At 52.9% G+C, this 16,939-nt stretch overlaps 1 protein-coding gene across 1 annotated transcript in view; it reads right to left on the bottom strand.

Annotated features, from left to right (window-relative positions):
* Positions 1-16,939, bottom strand: part of LOC135531967 (ryanodine receptor 2-like) — an 83,616-nt gene that overhangs the window by 41,688 nt on the left and 24,989 nt on the right. Inside the window, exons 5-6 of the mRNA XM_064959659.1 lie at positions 16,243-16,342; positions 6,458-6,554 (exon numbers count right to left, since the gene is read on the bottom strand). Of these exons, the coding sequence (XP_064815731.1) occupies positions 6,458-6,554; positions 16,243-16,342 (197 nt within the window). The remainder of the gene's footprint in view (positions 1-6,457; positions 6,555-16,242; positions 16,343-16,939) is intronic.

The raw sequence follows: 16,939 nt of genomic DNA, 5'->3' as shown, positions 1-16,939 counted from the left end.
TACCAGGAGGGGTTAACATGTCCCCTACTGAACCAGGAACTACCAGGAGGGGTTAACAGGTCCCTTACTGAACCAGGAACTACCAGGAGGGGTTAACAGGTCCCCTACTGAACCAGGAACTACCAGGAGGGGTTAACAGGTCCCCTACTGAACCAGGAACTACCAGGAGGGGTTAACATGTCCCCTACTGAACCAGGAACTACCAGGAGGGGTTAACATGTCCCCTACTGAACCAGGAACTACCAGGAGGGGTTAACATTTCCCCTACTGAACCAGGAACTACCAGGAGGGGTTAACAGGTCCCCTACTGAACCAGGAACTACCAGGAGGGGTTAACATGTCCCCTACTGAACCAGGAACTACCAGGAGGGGTTAACAGGTCCCCTACTGAACCAGGAACTACCAGGAGGGGTTAACAGGTCCCCTACTAAACCAGGAACTACCAGGAGGGGTTAACATGTCCCCTACTGAACCAGGAACGACCAGGAGGGGTTAACAGGTCCATACCAGGAGGGTTTAACAGGTTCAGTAGGTCCATACCAGGAGGGTTTAACAGGTTCAGTAGGTCCATACCAGGAGGGTTTAACAGGTTCAGTAGGTCCATACCAGGAGGGTTTAACAGGTTCAGTAGGTCCATACCAGGAGGGTTTAACAGGTTCAGTAGGTCCATACCAGGAGGGTTTAACAGGTTCAGTAGGTCCATACCAGGAGGGTTTAACAGGTCCATACCAGGAGGGTTTAACAGGTCCATACCAGGAGGGTTTAACAGGTCCATACCAGGAGGGTTTAACAGGTTCAGTAGGTCCATACCAGGAGGGTTTAACAGGTTCAGTAGGTCCATACCAGGAGGGTTTAATGGGTTCAGTAGGTCCATACCAGGAGGGTTTAACAGGTTCAGTAGGTCCATACCAGGAGGGTTTAACAGGTCCATACCAGGAGGGTTTAACAGGTTCAGTAGGTCCATACCAGGAGGGGTTAACAGGTTCAGTAGGTCCATACCAGGAGGGTTTAATGGGTTCAGTAGGTCCATACCAGGAGGGTTTAACAGGTTCAGTAGGTCCATACCAGGAGGGTTTAACAGGTCCATACCAGGAGGGTTTAACAGGTTCAGTAGGTCCATACCAGGAGGGTTTAACAGGTTCAGTAGGTCCATACCAGGAGGGGTTAACAGGTTCAGTAGGTCCATACCAGGAGGGTTTAACAGGTTCAGTAGGTCCATACCAGGAGGGGTTAACAGGTTCAGTAGGTCCATACCAGGAGGGTTTAACAGGTTCAGTAGGTCCATACCAGGAGGGTTTAACAGGTTCAGTAGGTCCATACCAGGAGGGTTTAACAGGTTCAGTAGGTCCATACCAGGAGGGTTTAACAGGTTCAGTAGGTCCATACCAGGAGGGTTTAACGGGTTCAGTAGGTCCATACCAGGAGGGTTTAACAGGTTCAGTAGGTCCATACCAGGAGGGTTTAACAGGTTCAGTAGGTCCATACCAGGAGGGTTGAACAGGTTCAGTAGGTCCATACCAGGAGGGTTTAACAGGTTCAGTAGGTCCATACCAGGAGGGTTTAACAGGTTCAGTAGGTCCATACCAGGAGGGTTTAACAGGTTCAGTAGGTCCATACCAGGAGGGTTTAACAGGTCCATACCAGGAGGGTTTAACAGGTTCAGTAGGTCCATACCAGGAGGGTTTAACAGGTTCAGTAGGTCCATACCAGGAGGGTTTAACAGGTTCAGTAGGTCCATACCAGGAGGGTTTAACGGGTTCAGTAGGTCCATACCAGGAGGGTTTAACAGGTTCAGTAGGTCCATACCTGGAGGGTTTAACAGGTTCAGTAGGTCCATACCAGGAGGGTTTAACAGGTTCAGTAGGTCCATACCAGGAGGGTTTAACAGGTTCAGTAGGTCCATACCAGGAGGGTTTAACAGGTTCAGTAGGTCCATACCAGGAGGGTTTAACAGGTTCAGTAGGTCCATACCAGGAGGGTTTAACAGGCTCAGTAGGTCCATACCAGGAGGGTTTAACAGGTCCATACCAGGAGGGTTTAACAGGTTCAGTAGGTCCATACCAGGAGGGTTTAACAGGTTCAGTAGGTCCATACCAGGAGGGTTTAACAGGTCCATACCAGGAGGGTTTAACAGGTTCAGTAGGTCCATACCAGGAGGGTTTAACAGGTTCAGTAGGTCCATACCAGGAGGGTTTAACAGGTTCAGTAGGTCCATACCAGGAGGGTTTAACAGGTCCATACCAGGAGGGTTTAACAGGTCCATACCAGGAGGGTTTAACAGGTTCAGTAGGTCCATACCAGGAGGGTTTAACAGGTCCATACCAGGAGGGTTTAACGGGTTCAGTAGGTCCATACCAGGAGGGTTTAACAGGTTCAGTAGGTCCATACCAGGAGGGTTTAACAGGTTCAGTAGGTCCATACCAGGAGGGTTGAACAGGTTCAGTAGGTCCATACCAGGAGGGTTTAACAGGTTCAGTAGGTCCATACCAGGAGGGTTTAACAGGTTCAGTAGGTCCATACCAGGAGGGTTTAACAGGTTCAGTAGGTCCATACCAGGAGGGTTTAACAGGTCCATACCAGGAGGGTTTAACAGGTTCAGTAGGTCCATACCAGGAGGGTTTAACAGGTTCAGTAGGTCCATACCAGGAGGGTTTAACAGGTTCAGTAGGTCCATACCAGGAGGGTTTAACAGGTCCATACCAGGAGGGTTTAACAGGTCTATACCAGGAGGGTTTAACAGGCTCAGTAGGTCCATACCAGGAGAGGTCAGGAGGTTCAGTTAGAAGAGTGTACACGTACATTTGGATTACATAACAACCTTCTATTTAACATCCAAAGGCACCACGACTTGAGACAATCCTTTCCGGATTGGTGCAATGCCTTTAACTTCCCACAGATCGTTTGGGGCAGAGGTTTTTTTTTTCTTCTCTTCTTCTTCTTCTTTTTTTTTTTTCTTCTTCTTCTTCTTTCTTCTTCTTCCTCTTCCTCTTCTTCTTCTTCTTCTTCTTCTTCTTCTTCTTCTTCTTCTTCTTCTTAACAAGGACAGAGGCTGCTGAAGTGTGTTTAACGATGACAGGAGGTCCTGAGCGAGAGAGAGCTGAAACTGATCCTCTGGAGGGAATGTATATTTCAGGCTGCTGAGAGCTCATTCTGTCCCATCCATATATCTCTCTCCCTTCATCCATATCTCTCTCCCTTCATCCATATATCTCTCTCCCTTCATCCATATATCTCTCTCCCTTCATCCATATATCTCTCTCCCTTCATCCATATATCTCTCTCCCTTCATCCATATATCTCTCTCCCTTCATCCATATCTCTCTCTCTCTCTCTCCCTCTCTTCATCCATCTCTCTCCCTTCATCCATATATCTCTCTCCCTTCATCCATATATCTCTCTCCCTTCATCCATATATCTCTCTCCCTTCATCCATATATCTCTCTCCCTTCATCCATATCTCTCTCTCTCTCTCTCTCTCTCTCTCCCTCTCTTCATCCATCTATCTCCCTTCATCCATATCTCTCTCTCTCTCTCTCCCTCCCTAAAGAGTTTAACTACCTACTCTGTTCTCTTCTTTGAAGCAGAACAGTGGATGCCCTACTTTGAAGGTAAGCCCACACACTTCTGCATCCAAGGAATATGCACACACACGCACGCACGCACGCACGCGCGCGCACACACACACACACACACACACACACACACACACACACACACACACACACACACACACACACACACACACACACACACACACACACACACACACACACACACACACACACACACACACACACACACACACACAAACATTACACTTTGGGTAAAAGCCGACTTTTATTTCTCTGTGTGAGAGCAGCTCTCCTAGAGCCCTTCATCCCAGCATGCTCTGCTGCATTGACATCCTATCAAACACCAGAGGATCGATGATGTTTACCCTGCTATTTACTGACAGTCCTGACCACACTGACAGTCCTGACCACACTGACAGTCCTGACCACACTGACAGTCCTGACCACACTGACAGTCCTGACCACACTGACAGTCCTGACCACACTGACAGTCCTGACCACACTGACAGTCCTGACCACACTGACAGTCCTGACCACACTGACAGTCCTGACCACACTGACAGTCCTGACCACACTGACAGTCCTGACCACACTGACAGTCCTGACCACACTGACAGGCTATACTGTGATGGTCTGTCAAACCAGGCTATACTGTGATGGTCCTGTTAAACCAGGCTATAATGTGATGGTCTGTTCAACCAGGCTATACTGTGATGGTCTGTTAAACCAGACTATACTGTGATGGTCCTGTTAAACCAGGCTATAATGTGATGGTCTGTTCAACCAGGCTATACTGTGATGGTCTGTTCAACCAGGCTATACTGTGATGGTCTAGTTAAACCAGGCTATACTGTGATAGTCTGTTCAACCAGGCTATACTGTGATGGTCCTGTTCAACCAGGCTATACTGTGATGGTCTAGTTAAACCAGGCTATACTGTGATGGTCTGTTCAACCAGGCTATACCGTGATGGTCTGTTCAACCAGGCTATAATGTGATGGTCTGTTAAACCAGGCTATAATGTGATGGTCTGTTAAACCAGGCTATAATGTGATGGTCTGTTAAACCAGGCTATACTGTGATGGTCTGTTCAACCAGGCTATACCGTGATGGTCTGTTAAACCAGGCTATACAGTGATGGTCTGTTAAACCAGGCTATAATGTGATGGTCCTGTTAAACCAGGCTATAATGTGATGGTCTGTTAAACCAGGCTATACTGTGATGGTCTGTTCAACCAGGCTATAATGTGATGGTCTGTTAAACCAGGCTATACTGTGATGGTCTGTTCAACCAGGCTATACCGTGATGGTCTGTTCAACCAGGCTATAATGTGATGGTCTGTTAAACCAGGCTATAATGTGATGGTCTGTTCAACCAGGTTATACTGTGATGGTCTGTCAAACCAGGCTATACTGTGATGGTCTGTTCAACCAGGCTATACCGTGATGGTCTGTTAAACCAGGCTATACAGTGATGGTCTGTTCAACCAGGCTATAATGTGATGGTCTGTTAAACCAGGCTATACTGTGATGGTCTGTTCAACCAGGCTATACTGTGATGGTCTGTTCAACCAGGCTATAATGTGATGGTCTGTTAAACCAGGCTATACTGTGATAGTCTGTTCAACCAGGCTATACTGTGATGGTCTTGTTAAACTATAGTTGCTGTAACTGTACAGTGGTAGCCAAAAGTTTTGAGAATGACACAAATATTCATTTCCAGAAAGTTTTCTGCTTCAGTGTCTTTAGATATTTTTGTCAGATGTTACTATGGAATACTGAAGTACAATTACAAGCATTTCATGAGTGTCAAAGGCTTTTATTGACAATTACATGAAGTTGATGCAAAGAGTCAATATTTGCAGTGTTGACCCTTCTTTTTCAAGACCTCTGCAATCCACCCTGGTATGCTGTCAATTAACTTCTGGGCCACATCCTGACTGATGGCAGCCCATTCTTGCATAATCAATGCTTGGAGTTTGTCAGAATTTGTGGGGTTTTGTTTGTCCACCCGCCTCTTGAGGATTGACCACAAGTTCTCAATGGGATTAAGGTCTGGGGAGTTTCCTGGCCATGGACCCAAAATATCTTTGTTTTGTTCCCCGAGCCACTTAGTTATCACTATTGCCTTATGGCAAGGTGCTCCATCATGCTGGAAAAGGCATTGTTTGTCACCAAACTGTTCCTGGATGGTTGGGAGAAGTTGCTCTCGGAGGATGTGTTGGTACCATTCTTTATTCATGGCTGTGTTCTTAGGCAAAATTGTGAGTGAGCCCTCTCCCTTGGCTGAGAAGCAACCCCACACATGAATGGTCTCTGGATGCTTTACTGTTGGCATGACACAATCACTGACATGATGTCAGCTGGTCCTTTTGTGGCAGGGCTGAAATGCAGTGGAAATGTTTTTGGGGGATTCAGTTCATGTGCATGGCAAAGAGGGACTTTGCAATTAATTGCAATTCATCTGATCACTCTTCATAACATTCTGGAGTACATGCAAATTGCCATCATACAAACTGAGGCAGCAGACTTTGTGAAAATTCACATTTGTGTCATTCTCAAAACTTTTGGCCACCACTGTAGATCAGTTGGACAGCAGGTAACAGTCTATAGATACACAGAGGATTATAAATGATATGGTAAAGGATATTTAAAGGACTAGCATCTGTCATCATAAATGAAGGATATCTCCCAGTCAACCACGTACCTGGGCTGCTCCTCCCCCCAACGTCTGTGATCATAGATGAAGGATATCTCTCAGTCAACCACGTACCTGGGCTGCTCCTCCCCCCAACGTCTGTGAAGGATATCTCCCAGTCAACCACGTACCTGCGCTGCTCCTCCCCCCAACGTCTGTGAAGGATATCTCCCAGTCAACCACGTACCTGCGCTGCTCCTCCCCATGTTCTCCCGACGGCACTGTCAGACATTCATCCATGTGACCATGGAGCAGCCTCAGCACGTCCCCACCGATCATGAACCCTGCAGGGGGAGAGAGGAGAGGCATTAGAGAGGAACCCTGCAAGGGGAGAGAGGAGAGGCATTAGAGAGGAACCCTGCAGCTGGAGAGAGGAGAGGAACCCTGCAGGGGGAGAGAGGAGAGGCATTAGAGAGGAACCCTGCAGGGGGAGAGAGGAGAGGCATTAGAGAGGAACCCTGCAGGGGGAGAGAGAAGAGGCATTAGAGAGGAACCCTGCAGGGGGAGAGAGGAGAGGCATTAGAGAGGAACCCTGCAGCTGGAGAGGAACCCTGCAAGGGGAGAGAGGAGAGGCATTAGAGAGGAACCCTGCAGCTGGAGAGAGGAGAGGCATTAGAGAAGAACCCTGCAGGGGGAGAGAGGAGAGGAACCTGCAGGGGGAGAGAGGAGAGGCATTAGAGAGGAACCCTGCAGGGAGAGAGAGGAGAGGCATTAGAGAGGAACCCTGCAGGGGGAGAGAGGAGAGGCATTAGAGAAGAACCCTGCAGGGGAGAGAGGAGAGGAACCCTGCAGGGGAGAGAGGAGAGGCATTAGAGAGGAACCCTGCAGGGGGAGAGAGGAGAGGAACCCTGCAGGGAGAGAGAGGAGAGGCATTAGAGAGGAACCCTGCAGGGGGAGAGAGGAGAGGCATTAGAGAGGAACCCTGCAGGGGGAGAGAGGAGAGGCATTAGAGAGGAACCCTGCAGGGGAGAGAGGAGAGGCATTAGAGAGGAACCCTGCAGGGGGAGAGAGGAGAGGCATTAGAGAAGAACCCTGCAGGGGGAGAGAGGAGAGGCATTAGAGAGGAACCCTGCAGGGGGAGAGAGGAGAGGCATTAGAGAAGAACCCTGCAGGGGGAGAGAGGAGAGGCATTAGAGAGGAACCCTGCAGGGGGAGAGAGGAGAGGCATTAGAGAGGAACCCTGCCGGGGGAGAGAGGAGAGGCATTAGAGAAGAACCCTGCAGGGAGAGCGAGGAGAGGAACCCTGCAGGGGGAGAGAGGAGAGGCATTAGAGAGGAACCCTGCAGGGGGAGAGAGGAGAGGAACCCTGCAGGGGGAGAGAGGAGAGGAACCCTGCAGGGGGAGAGGAGAGGAACCCTGCAGGGGGAGAGGAGAGGCATTAGAGAGGAACCCTGCAGGGGGAGAGAGGAGAGGAACCCTGCAGGGGAGAGAGGAGAGGCATTAGAGAGGAACCCTGCAGGGGGAGAGAGGAGAGGCATTAGAGAGGAACCCTGCAGGGGGAGAGAGGAGAGGCATTAGAGAGGAACCCTGCAGGGAGAGCGAGGGAGAGGAACCCTGCAGGGGGAGAGAGGAGAGGCATTAGAGAGGAACCCTGCAGGGGGAGAGAGGAGAGGAACCCTGCAGGGGGAGAGAGGAGAGGCATTAGAGAGGAACCCTGCAGGGGGAGAGAGGAGAGGGACCCTGCAGGGGAGAGAGGAGAGGCATTAGAGAAGAACCCTGCAGGGGAGAGAGGAGAGGAACCCTGCAGCTGGAGAGAGGAGAGGCATTAGAGAAGAACCCTGCAGGGGGAGAGAGGAGAGGAACCCTGCAGCTGGAGCGAGGGAGAGGAACCCTGCAGGGAGAGAGAGGAGAGGAACCTGCAGGGGGAGAGAGGAGAGGCATTAGAGAGGAACCCTGCAGGGGGAGAGAGGAGAGGCATTAGAGAAGAACCCTGCAGGGGGGAGAGGAGAGGCATTAGAGAGGAACCCTGCAGGGGAGAGAGGAGAGGCATTAGAGAGGAACCCTGCCGGGAGAGAGAGGAGAGGCATTAGAGAGGAACCCTGCAGGGGGAGAGAGGAGAGGCATTAGAGAAGAACCCTGCAGGGGGAGAGAGGAGAGGAACCCTGCAGGGGGAGAGAGGAGAGGCATTAGAGAGGAACCCTGCAGGGGGAGAGAGGAGAGGAACCCTGCAGGGAGAGAGAGGAGAGGCATTAGAGAGGAACCCTGCAGGGGGAGAGAGGAGAGGCATTAGAGAGGAACCCTGCAGGGGGAGAGAGGAGAGGCATTAGAGAGGAACCCTGCAGGGAGAGAGAGGAGAGGCATTAGAGAGGAACCCTGCAGGGGGAGAGAGGAGAGGCATTAGAGAAGAACCCTGCAGGGGGAGAGAGGAGAGGCATTAGAGAGGAACCCTGCAGGGGGAGAGAGGAGAGGCATTAGAGAAGAACCCTGCAGGGGAGAGAGGAGAGGCATTAGAGAGGAACCCTGCAGGGGGAGAGAGGAGAGGCATTAGAGAGGAACCCTGCCGGGGAGAGAGGAGAGGCATTAGAGAAGAACCCTGCAGGGAGAGCGAGGAGAGGAACCCTGCAGGGGGAGAGAGGAGAGGCATTAGAGAGGAACCCTGCAGGGGGAGAGAGGAGAGGAACCCTGCAGGGGGAGAGAGGAGAGGAACCCTGCAGGGGGAGAGAGGAGAGGAACCCTGCAGGGGGAGAGAGGAGAGGCATTAGAGAGGAACCCTGCAGGGGGAGAGAGGAGAGGAACCCTGCAGGGGGAGAGAGGAGAGGCATTAGAGAGGAACCCTGCAGGGGGAGAGAGGAGAGGCATTAGAGAGGAACCCTGCAGGGGGAGAGAGGAGAGGCATTGGGAGAGGAACCCTGCAGGGAGAGCGAGGAGAGGAACCCTGCAGGGGGAGAGAGGAGAGGCATTAGAGAGGAACCCTGCAGGGGGAGAGAGGAGAGGAACCCTGCAGGGGGAGAGAGGAGAGGCATTAGAGAGGAACCCTGCAGGGGGAGAGAGGAGAGGGACCCTGCAGGGGGAGAGAGGAGAGGCATTAGAGAAGAACCCTGCAGGGGGAGAGAGGAGAGGAACCCTGCAGCTGGAGAGAGGAGAGGCATTAGAGAAGAACCCTGCAGGGGGAGAGAGGAGAGGAACCCTGCAGCTGGAGCGAGGAGAGGAACCCTGCAGGGAGAGAGAGGAGAGGAACCTGCAGGGGGAGAGAGGAGAGGCATTAGAGAGGAACCCTGCAGGGGGAGAGAGGAGAGGCATTAGAGAAGAACCCTGCAGGGGGAGAGAGGAGAGGCATTAGAGAGGAACCCTGCAGGGGGAGAGAGGAGAGGCATTAGAGAGGAACCCTGCCGGGGAGAGAGGAGAGGCATTAGAGAAGAACCCTGCAGGGAGAGCGAGGAGAGGAACCCTGCAGGGGGAGAGAGGAGAGGAACCCTGCAGGGGGGAGAGGAGAGGAACCCTGCAGGGGGAGAGAGGAGAGGAACCCTGCAGGGGAGAGAGGAGAGGCATTAGAGAGGAACCCTGCAGGGGGAGAGAGGAGAGGAACCCTGCAGGGGGAGAGAGGAGAGGCATTAGAGAGGAACCCTGCAGGGGGAGAGGAGAGGCATTAGAGAGGAACCCTGCAGGGGGAGAGAGGAGAGGCATTAGAGAGGAACCCTGCAGGGAGAGCGAGGAGAGGAACCCTGCAGGGGGAGAGAGGAGAGGCATTAGAGAGGAACCCTGCAGGGGGAGAGAGGAGAGGAACCCTGCAGGGGGAGAGGAGAGGCATTAGAGAGGAACCCTGCAGGGGGAGAGAGGAGAGGGACCCTGCAGGGGGAGAGAGGAGAGGCATTAGAGAAGAACCCTGCAGGGGGAGAGAGGAGAGGAACCCTGCAGCTGGAGAGAGGAGAGGCATTAGAGAAGAACCCTGCAGGGGGAGAGAGGAGAGGAACCCTGCAGCTGGAGCGAGGAGAGGAACCCTGCAGGGAGAGAGAGGAGAGGAACCTGCAGGGGGAGAGAGAGGAGAGGCATTAGAGAGGAACCCTGCAGGGGGAGAGAGGAGAGGCATTAGAGAGGAACCCTGCAGGGGGAGAGAGGAGAGGCATTAGAGAAGAACCCTGCAGGGGGAGAGAGGAGAGGCATTAGAGAGGAACCCTGCAGGGGAGAGAGGAGAGGCATTACAGAGGAACCCTGCAGGGGGAGAGAGGAGAGGCATTAGAGAAGAACCCTGCAGGGGGAGAGAGGAGAGGCATTAGAGAGGAACCCTGCAGGGGGAGAGAGGAGAGGCATTAGAGAGGAACCCTGCCGGGGGAGAGAGGAGAGGCATTAGAGAAGAACCCTGCAGGGAGAGCGAGGAGAGGAACCCTGCAGGGGGAGAGGAGAGGCATTAGAGAGGAACCCTGCAGGGGGAGGGAGAGAGGAACCCTGCAGGGGGAGAGAGGAGAGGAACCCTGCAGGGGGAGAGAGGGAGAGGAACCCTGCAGGGGGGAGAGGAGAGGCATTAGAGAGGAACCCTGCAGGGGGAGAGAGGAGAGGAACCCTGCAGGGGGAGAGAGGAGAGGAACCCTGCAGGGAGAGAGAGGAGAGGCATTAGAGAGGAACCCTGCAGGGGAGAGAGGAGAGGCATTAGAGAGGAACCCTGCAGGGGGAGAGGAGAGGCATTAGAGAGGAACCCTGCAGGGAGAGAGAGGAGAGGCATTAGAGAGGAACCCTGCAGGGGAGAGAGGAGAGGCATTAGAGAAGAACCCTGCAGGGGAGAGAGGAGAGGCATTAGAGAGGAACCCTGCAGGGGGAGAGAGGAGAGGCATTAGAGAAGAACCCTGCAGGGGGAGAGAGGAGAGGCATTAGAGAGGAACCCTGCAGGGGGAGAGAGGAGAGGCATTAGAGAGGAACCCTGCCGGGGGGAGAGAGGAGAGGCATTAGAGAAGAACCCTGCAGGGAGAGCGAGGAGAGGAACCCTGCAGGGGGAGAGAGGAGAGGCATTAGGAGAGGAACCCTGCAGGGGGGAGAGGAGAGGAACCCTGCAGGGGGAGAGAGGAGAGGAACCCTGCAGGGGGAGAGAGGAGAGGAACCCTGCAGGGGAGAGAGGAGAGGCATTAGAGAGGAACCCTGCAGGGGGAGAGAGGAGAGGAACCCTGCAGGGGGAGAGAGGAGAGGCATTAGAGAGGAACCCTGCAGGGGGAGAGAGGAGAGGCATTAGAGAGGAACCCTGCAGGGGGAGAGAGGAGAGGCATTAGAGAGGAACCCTGCAGGGAGAGCGAGGAGAGGAACCCTGCAGGGGGAGAGAGGAGAGGCATTAGAGAGGAACCCTGCAGGGTGTGAGAGGAGAGGAACCCTGCAGGGGGAGAGAGGAGAGGCATTAGAGAGGAACCCTGCAGGGGGAGAGAGGGAGAGGGACCCTGCAGGGGGAGAGAGGAGAGGCATTAGGAGAAGAACCCTGCAGGGGGAGAGAGGAGAGGAACCCTGCAGCTGGAGAGAGGAGAGGCATTAGAGAAGAACCCTGCAGGGGGAGAGAGGAGAGGAACCCTGCAGCTGGAGCGAGGAGAGGAACCCTGCAGGGAGAGAGAGGAGAGGAACCTGCAGGGGGAGAGAGGAGAGGCATTAGAGAGGAACCCTGCAGGGGGAGAGAGGAGAGGCATTAGAGAAGAACCCTGCAGGGGGAGAGAGGAGAGGCATTAGAGAGGAACCCTGCAGGGGGAGAGAGGAGAGGCATTAGAGAGGAACCCTGCCGGGGGAGAGAGGAGAGGCATTAGAGAAGAACCCTGCAGGGAGAGCGAGGAGAGGAACCCTGCAGGGGGAGAGAGGAGAGGAACCCTGCAGGGGGAGAGAGGAGAGGAACCCTGCAGGGGGAGAGAGGAGAGGAACCCTGCAGGGGGAGAGAGGAGAGGCATTAGAGAGGAACCCTGCAGGGGGAGAGAGGAGAGGAACCCTGCAGGGGAGAGAGGAGAGGCATTAGGAGAGGAACCCTGCAGGGGGAGAGAGGAGAGGCATTAGAGAGGAACCCTGCAGGGGGAGAGAGGAGAGGCATTAGAGAGGAACCCTGCAGGGAGAGCGAGGAGAGGAACCCTGCAGGGGGAGAGAGGAGAGGCATTAGAGAGGAACCCTGCAGGGGGAGAGAGGAGAGGAACCCTGCAGGGGGAGAGAGGAGAGGCATTAGAGAGGAACCCTGCAGGGGGAGAGAGGAGAGGAACCCTGCAGGGGGAGAGAGGAGAGGCATTAGAGATGAACCCTGCAGGGGGAGAGAGGAGAGGAACCCTGCAGCTGGAGAGAGGAGAGGCATTAGAGAAGAACCCTGCAGGGGAGAGAGGAGAGGAACCCTGCAGCTGGAGCGAGGAGAGGAACCCTGCAGGGAGAGAGAGGAGAGGAACCTGCAGGGGGAGAGAGAGGAGAGGCATTAGAGAGGAACCCTGCAGGGGGAGAGAGGAGAGGCATTAGAGAGGAACCCTGCAGGGGGAGAGAGGAGAGGCATTAGAGAAGAACCCTGCAGGGGGAGAGAGGAGAGGCATTAGAGAGGAACCCTGCAGGGGGAGAGAGGAGAGGCATTACAGAGGAACCCTGCAGGGGGGAGAGGAGAGGCATTAGAGAAGAACCCTGCAGGGGGGAGAGGAGAGGAACCCTGCAGGGGGAGAGAGGAGAGGCATTAGAGAGGAACCCTGCAGGGGGAGAGAGGAGAGGAACCCTGCAGGGAGAGAGAGGAGAGGCATTAGAGAGGAACCCTGCAGGGGGAGAGAGGAGAGGCATTAGAGAGGAACCCTGCAGGGGAGAGAGGAGAGGAACCCTGCAGGGGGAGAGAGGAGAGGAACCCTGCAGGGAGAGAGAGGAGAGGCATTAGAGAGGAACCCTGCAGGGGGAGAGAGGAGAGGAACCCTGCAGGGGGAGAGAGGAAAGGAACCCTGCAGGGAGAGAGAGGAGAGGCATTAGAGAGGAACCTTGCAGGGGGAGAGAGGAGAGACATTAGAGAGGAACCCTGCAGGGGGAGAGAGGAGAGGAACCCTGCAGGGAGAGAGGAGAGGCATTAGAGAGGAACCCTGCAGGGGGAGAGAGGAGAGGCATTAGAGAGGAACCCTGCAGGGGGAGAGAGGAGAGGAACCCTGCAGGGGGAGAGAGGAGAGGAACCCTGCAGGGAGAGAGAGGAGAGGCATTAGAGAGGAACCCTGCAGGGGGAGAGAGGAGAGTAACCCTGCAGGGAGAGAGAGGAGAGGCATTAGAGAAGAACCCTGCAGGGGGAGAGAGGAGAGGCATTAGAGAAGAACCCTGCAGGGGGAGAGAGGAGAGTAACCCTGCAGGGGAGAGAGGAGAGGCATTAGAGAGGAACCCTGCAGGGGAGAGAGGAGAGGCATTAGAGAAGAACCCTGCAGGGGAGAGAGGAGAGGCATTAGAGAAGAACCCTGCAGGGGGAGAGAGGAGAGGCATTAGAGAAGAACCCTGCAGGGGGAGAGAGGAGAGTAACCCTGCAGGGAGAGAGAGGAGAGGCATTAGAGAAGAACCCTGCAGGGGGAGAGAGGAGAGTAACCCTGCAGGGAGAGAGAGGAGAGGCATTAGAGAGGAACCCTGCAGGGAGAGAGAGGAGAGGCATTAGAGAGGAACCCTGCAGGGGGAGAGAGGAGAGGCATTAGAGAGGAACCCTGCAGGGGGAGAGAGGAGAGTAACCCTGCAGGGAGAGAGAGGAGAGGCATTAGAGAGGAACCCTGCAGGGGGAGAGAGGAGAGGAACCCTGCAGGGAGAGAGAGGAGAGGCATTAGAGAGGAACCCTGCAGGGAGAGAGGAGAGGAACCCTGCAGGGGGAGAGAGGAGAGGCATTAGAGAGGAACCCTGCAGGGGGAGAGAGGAGAGGCATTAGAGAGGAACCCTGCAGGGGGAGAGAGGAGAGGAACCCTGCAGGGAGAGAGAGGAGAGGCATTAGAGAGGAACCCTGCAGGGGAGAGAGGAGAGGCATTAGAGAGGAACCCTGCAGGGAGAGAGAGGGAGAGTAACCCTGCAGGGAGAGAGAGGAGAGGAACCCTGCAGGGGGAGAGAAGAGAGGCATTAGAGAGGAACCCTGCAGGGGGAGAGGAGAGGCATTAGAGAGGAACCCTGCAGGGGGAGAGAGGAGAGTAACCCTGCAGGGAGAGAGAGGAGAGGCATTAGAGAAGAACCCTGCAGGGAGAGAGAGGAGAGTAACCCTGCAGGGAGAGAGAGGAGTGGCATTAGAGAAGAACCCTGCAGGGGGAGAGAGGAGAGGAACCCTGCAGGGGGAGAGAGGAGAGGCATTAGAGAGGAACCCTGCAGGGGGAGAGAGGAGAGGAACCCTGCAGCTGGAGAGAGGACTGGTTAGCCTCTGGACCAGACAGCGGGAAGCCTCTGTCCCAGACATGACATTAGATAAGATCAATGTGCAGGAACATCAGCGATCAGTGATGAATTTGTGTGGTTTCTATGATTGTGTTTTTTATTCCTGTTTTGCATTTCGTATTTGATGTGTTTATCTTTCATTTGTAGAAGAGATCTTGGTCTCGACATGAAGCCATGTCAAAATAAAGGTTCAGTCAAGTAACTAAATAAAACACATTTCTAGGGGAGTTTTTCCTAGCCACCGTGCTTCTACATCTGCATTGCTTGCTGTTTGGGATTTTAGGCTGGGTTTCTGTACAGCACTTAGAGATATCAGCTGACGTAAGAAGGGCTTTATAAATACATTTGATTTGATGACATCGCATTTCACTGCTATAAGCCCTTGTATGAATCATCAGTTGGAGGGAGGATGTCAATCCAGTTGGTTGTCTTGTCAGTTCATCTTTTCTCAGGGGCTTTGGATACAATGTCCCCCTGTTTGTTAAACAATCTTTGTTTATATGATCCCCTATTAGCTTCTACAGTAGCATCATTCCTGTTTATATGACCCCCATTAGCTATTACAGTAGCATCATTTTACAGTAGCATCATTCCTGTTAGAATGATCCCCATTAGCTTTTACAGTAGCATCATTTTACAGTAGCATCATTCCTGTTAGAATGATCCCCATTAGCTTTTACAGTAGCATCATTCCTGTTAGAATGATCCCCATTAGCTTTTACAGTAGCATCATTTTACAGTAGCATCATTCCTGTTAGAATGACCCCCATTAGCTTTTACAGTAGCATCATTTTACAGTAGCATCATTTTACAGTAGCATCATTTTACAGTAGCATCATTCCTGTTTATATGATCCCCATTAGCTATTACAGTAGCATCATTTTACAGTAGCATCATTCCTGTTAGAATGATCCCCATTAGCTTGTACAGTAGCATAATTTTACAGTAGCATCATTCCTGTTAGAATGATCCCCATTAGCTTGTACAGTAGCATAATTTTACAGTAGCATCATTCCTGTTAGAATGATCCCCATTAGCTTTTACAGTAGCATCATTTTACAGTAGCATCATTCCTGTTAGAATGATCCCCATTAGCTTGTACAGTAGCATCATTTTACAGTAGCATCATTCATGTTTATATGATCCCCATTAGCTTGTACAGTAGCATCATTTTACAGTAGCATCATTCCTGTTTACATGACGCCCATGAGCTTTTACAGTAGCATCATTTTACAGTAGCATCATTCCTGTTTACATGACGCCCATGAGCTTTTACAGTAGCATCATTTTACAGTAGCATCATTCCTGTTTATATGATCCCCATTAGCTTTTACAGTAGCATCATTCCTGTTTACATGACCCCCATGAGCTTTTACAGTAGCATCATTTTACAGTAGCATCATTCCTGTTTACATGACCCCCATGAGCTTTTACAGTAGCATCATTTTACAGTAGCATCATTCCTGTTTATATGACCCCATTAGCTTTTACAGTAGCATCATTTTACAGTAGCATCATTCCTATTTACATGACCCCATTAGTTTTTACAGTAGCACCATGTTTGTTTAGGCCCTTTATGGGTGTCAGTCCAGAGCATCCCTCCATTAATCCTGGAGAAGTCTCAATCTGAGGCAGAGACAGACACCTACCTTGGAACATTGTGTGTAAGTGTCTGTGACCTACCTTGGGCCACCTCGCTGCCCGAGCAGACGGTCGCCACGCTCCAGAGGGTCTGCTGGAAGGCTGCGTCCACGTGCAGGCTGTCGTTACCGTAAGACAGGTGCTGCAGGGAGAAGGAGGAAACAAAACACTGCTGAGTGGTATGACAGGAGGGTTAGGGTGGAGTGGTATGGTAGGAGGGTTAGGGTGGAGTGGTATGGCAGGAGGGTTAGGGTGGAGTGGTATGATAGGAGGGTTAGGGGGGAGTGGTATGATAGGAGGGTTAGGGTGGAGTGGTATGACAGGAGGGTTAGGGTGGAGTGGTATGATAGGAGGGTTAGGGTGGAGTGGTATGGTAGGAGGGTTAGGGTGGAGTGGTATGACAGGAGGGTTAGGGTGGAGTGGTATGATAGGAGGGTTAGGGGGGAGTGGTATGATAGGAGGGTTAGGGTGGAGTGGTGTGACAGGAGGGTTAGGGTGGAGTGGTATGATAGGAGGGTTAGGGGGGAGTGGTATGGCAGGAGGGTTAGGGGGAGTGGTATGGTAGGAGGGTTAGGGTGGAGTGGTATGGTAGGAGGGTTAGGGTGGAGTGGTATGGCAGGAGGGTTAGGGTGGAGTGGTATGATAGGAGGGTTAGGGTGGAGTGGTATGGTAGGAGGGTTAGGGTGGAGTGGTATGACAGGAGGGTTAGGGTGGAGTGGTGTGACAGGAGGGTTAGGGT

The sequence above is a fragment of the Oncorhynchus masou genome, unplaced genomic scaffold (genome assembly GCF_036934945.1).
Source record: "Oncorhynchus masou masou isolate Uvic2021 unplaced genomic scaffold, UVic_Omas_1.1 unplaced_scaffold_1685, whole genome shotgun sequence".
Lineage (NCBI taxonomy): Eukaryota > Metazoa > Chordata > Actinopteri > Salmoniformes > Salmonidae > Oncorhynchus > Oncorhynchus masou.
The sequence above is the reverse complement of the archived record's forward strand: the minus strand, read 5'-3'. Positions and strand labels throughout refer to the sequence as shown.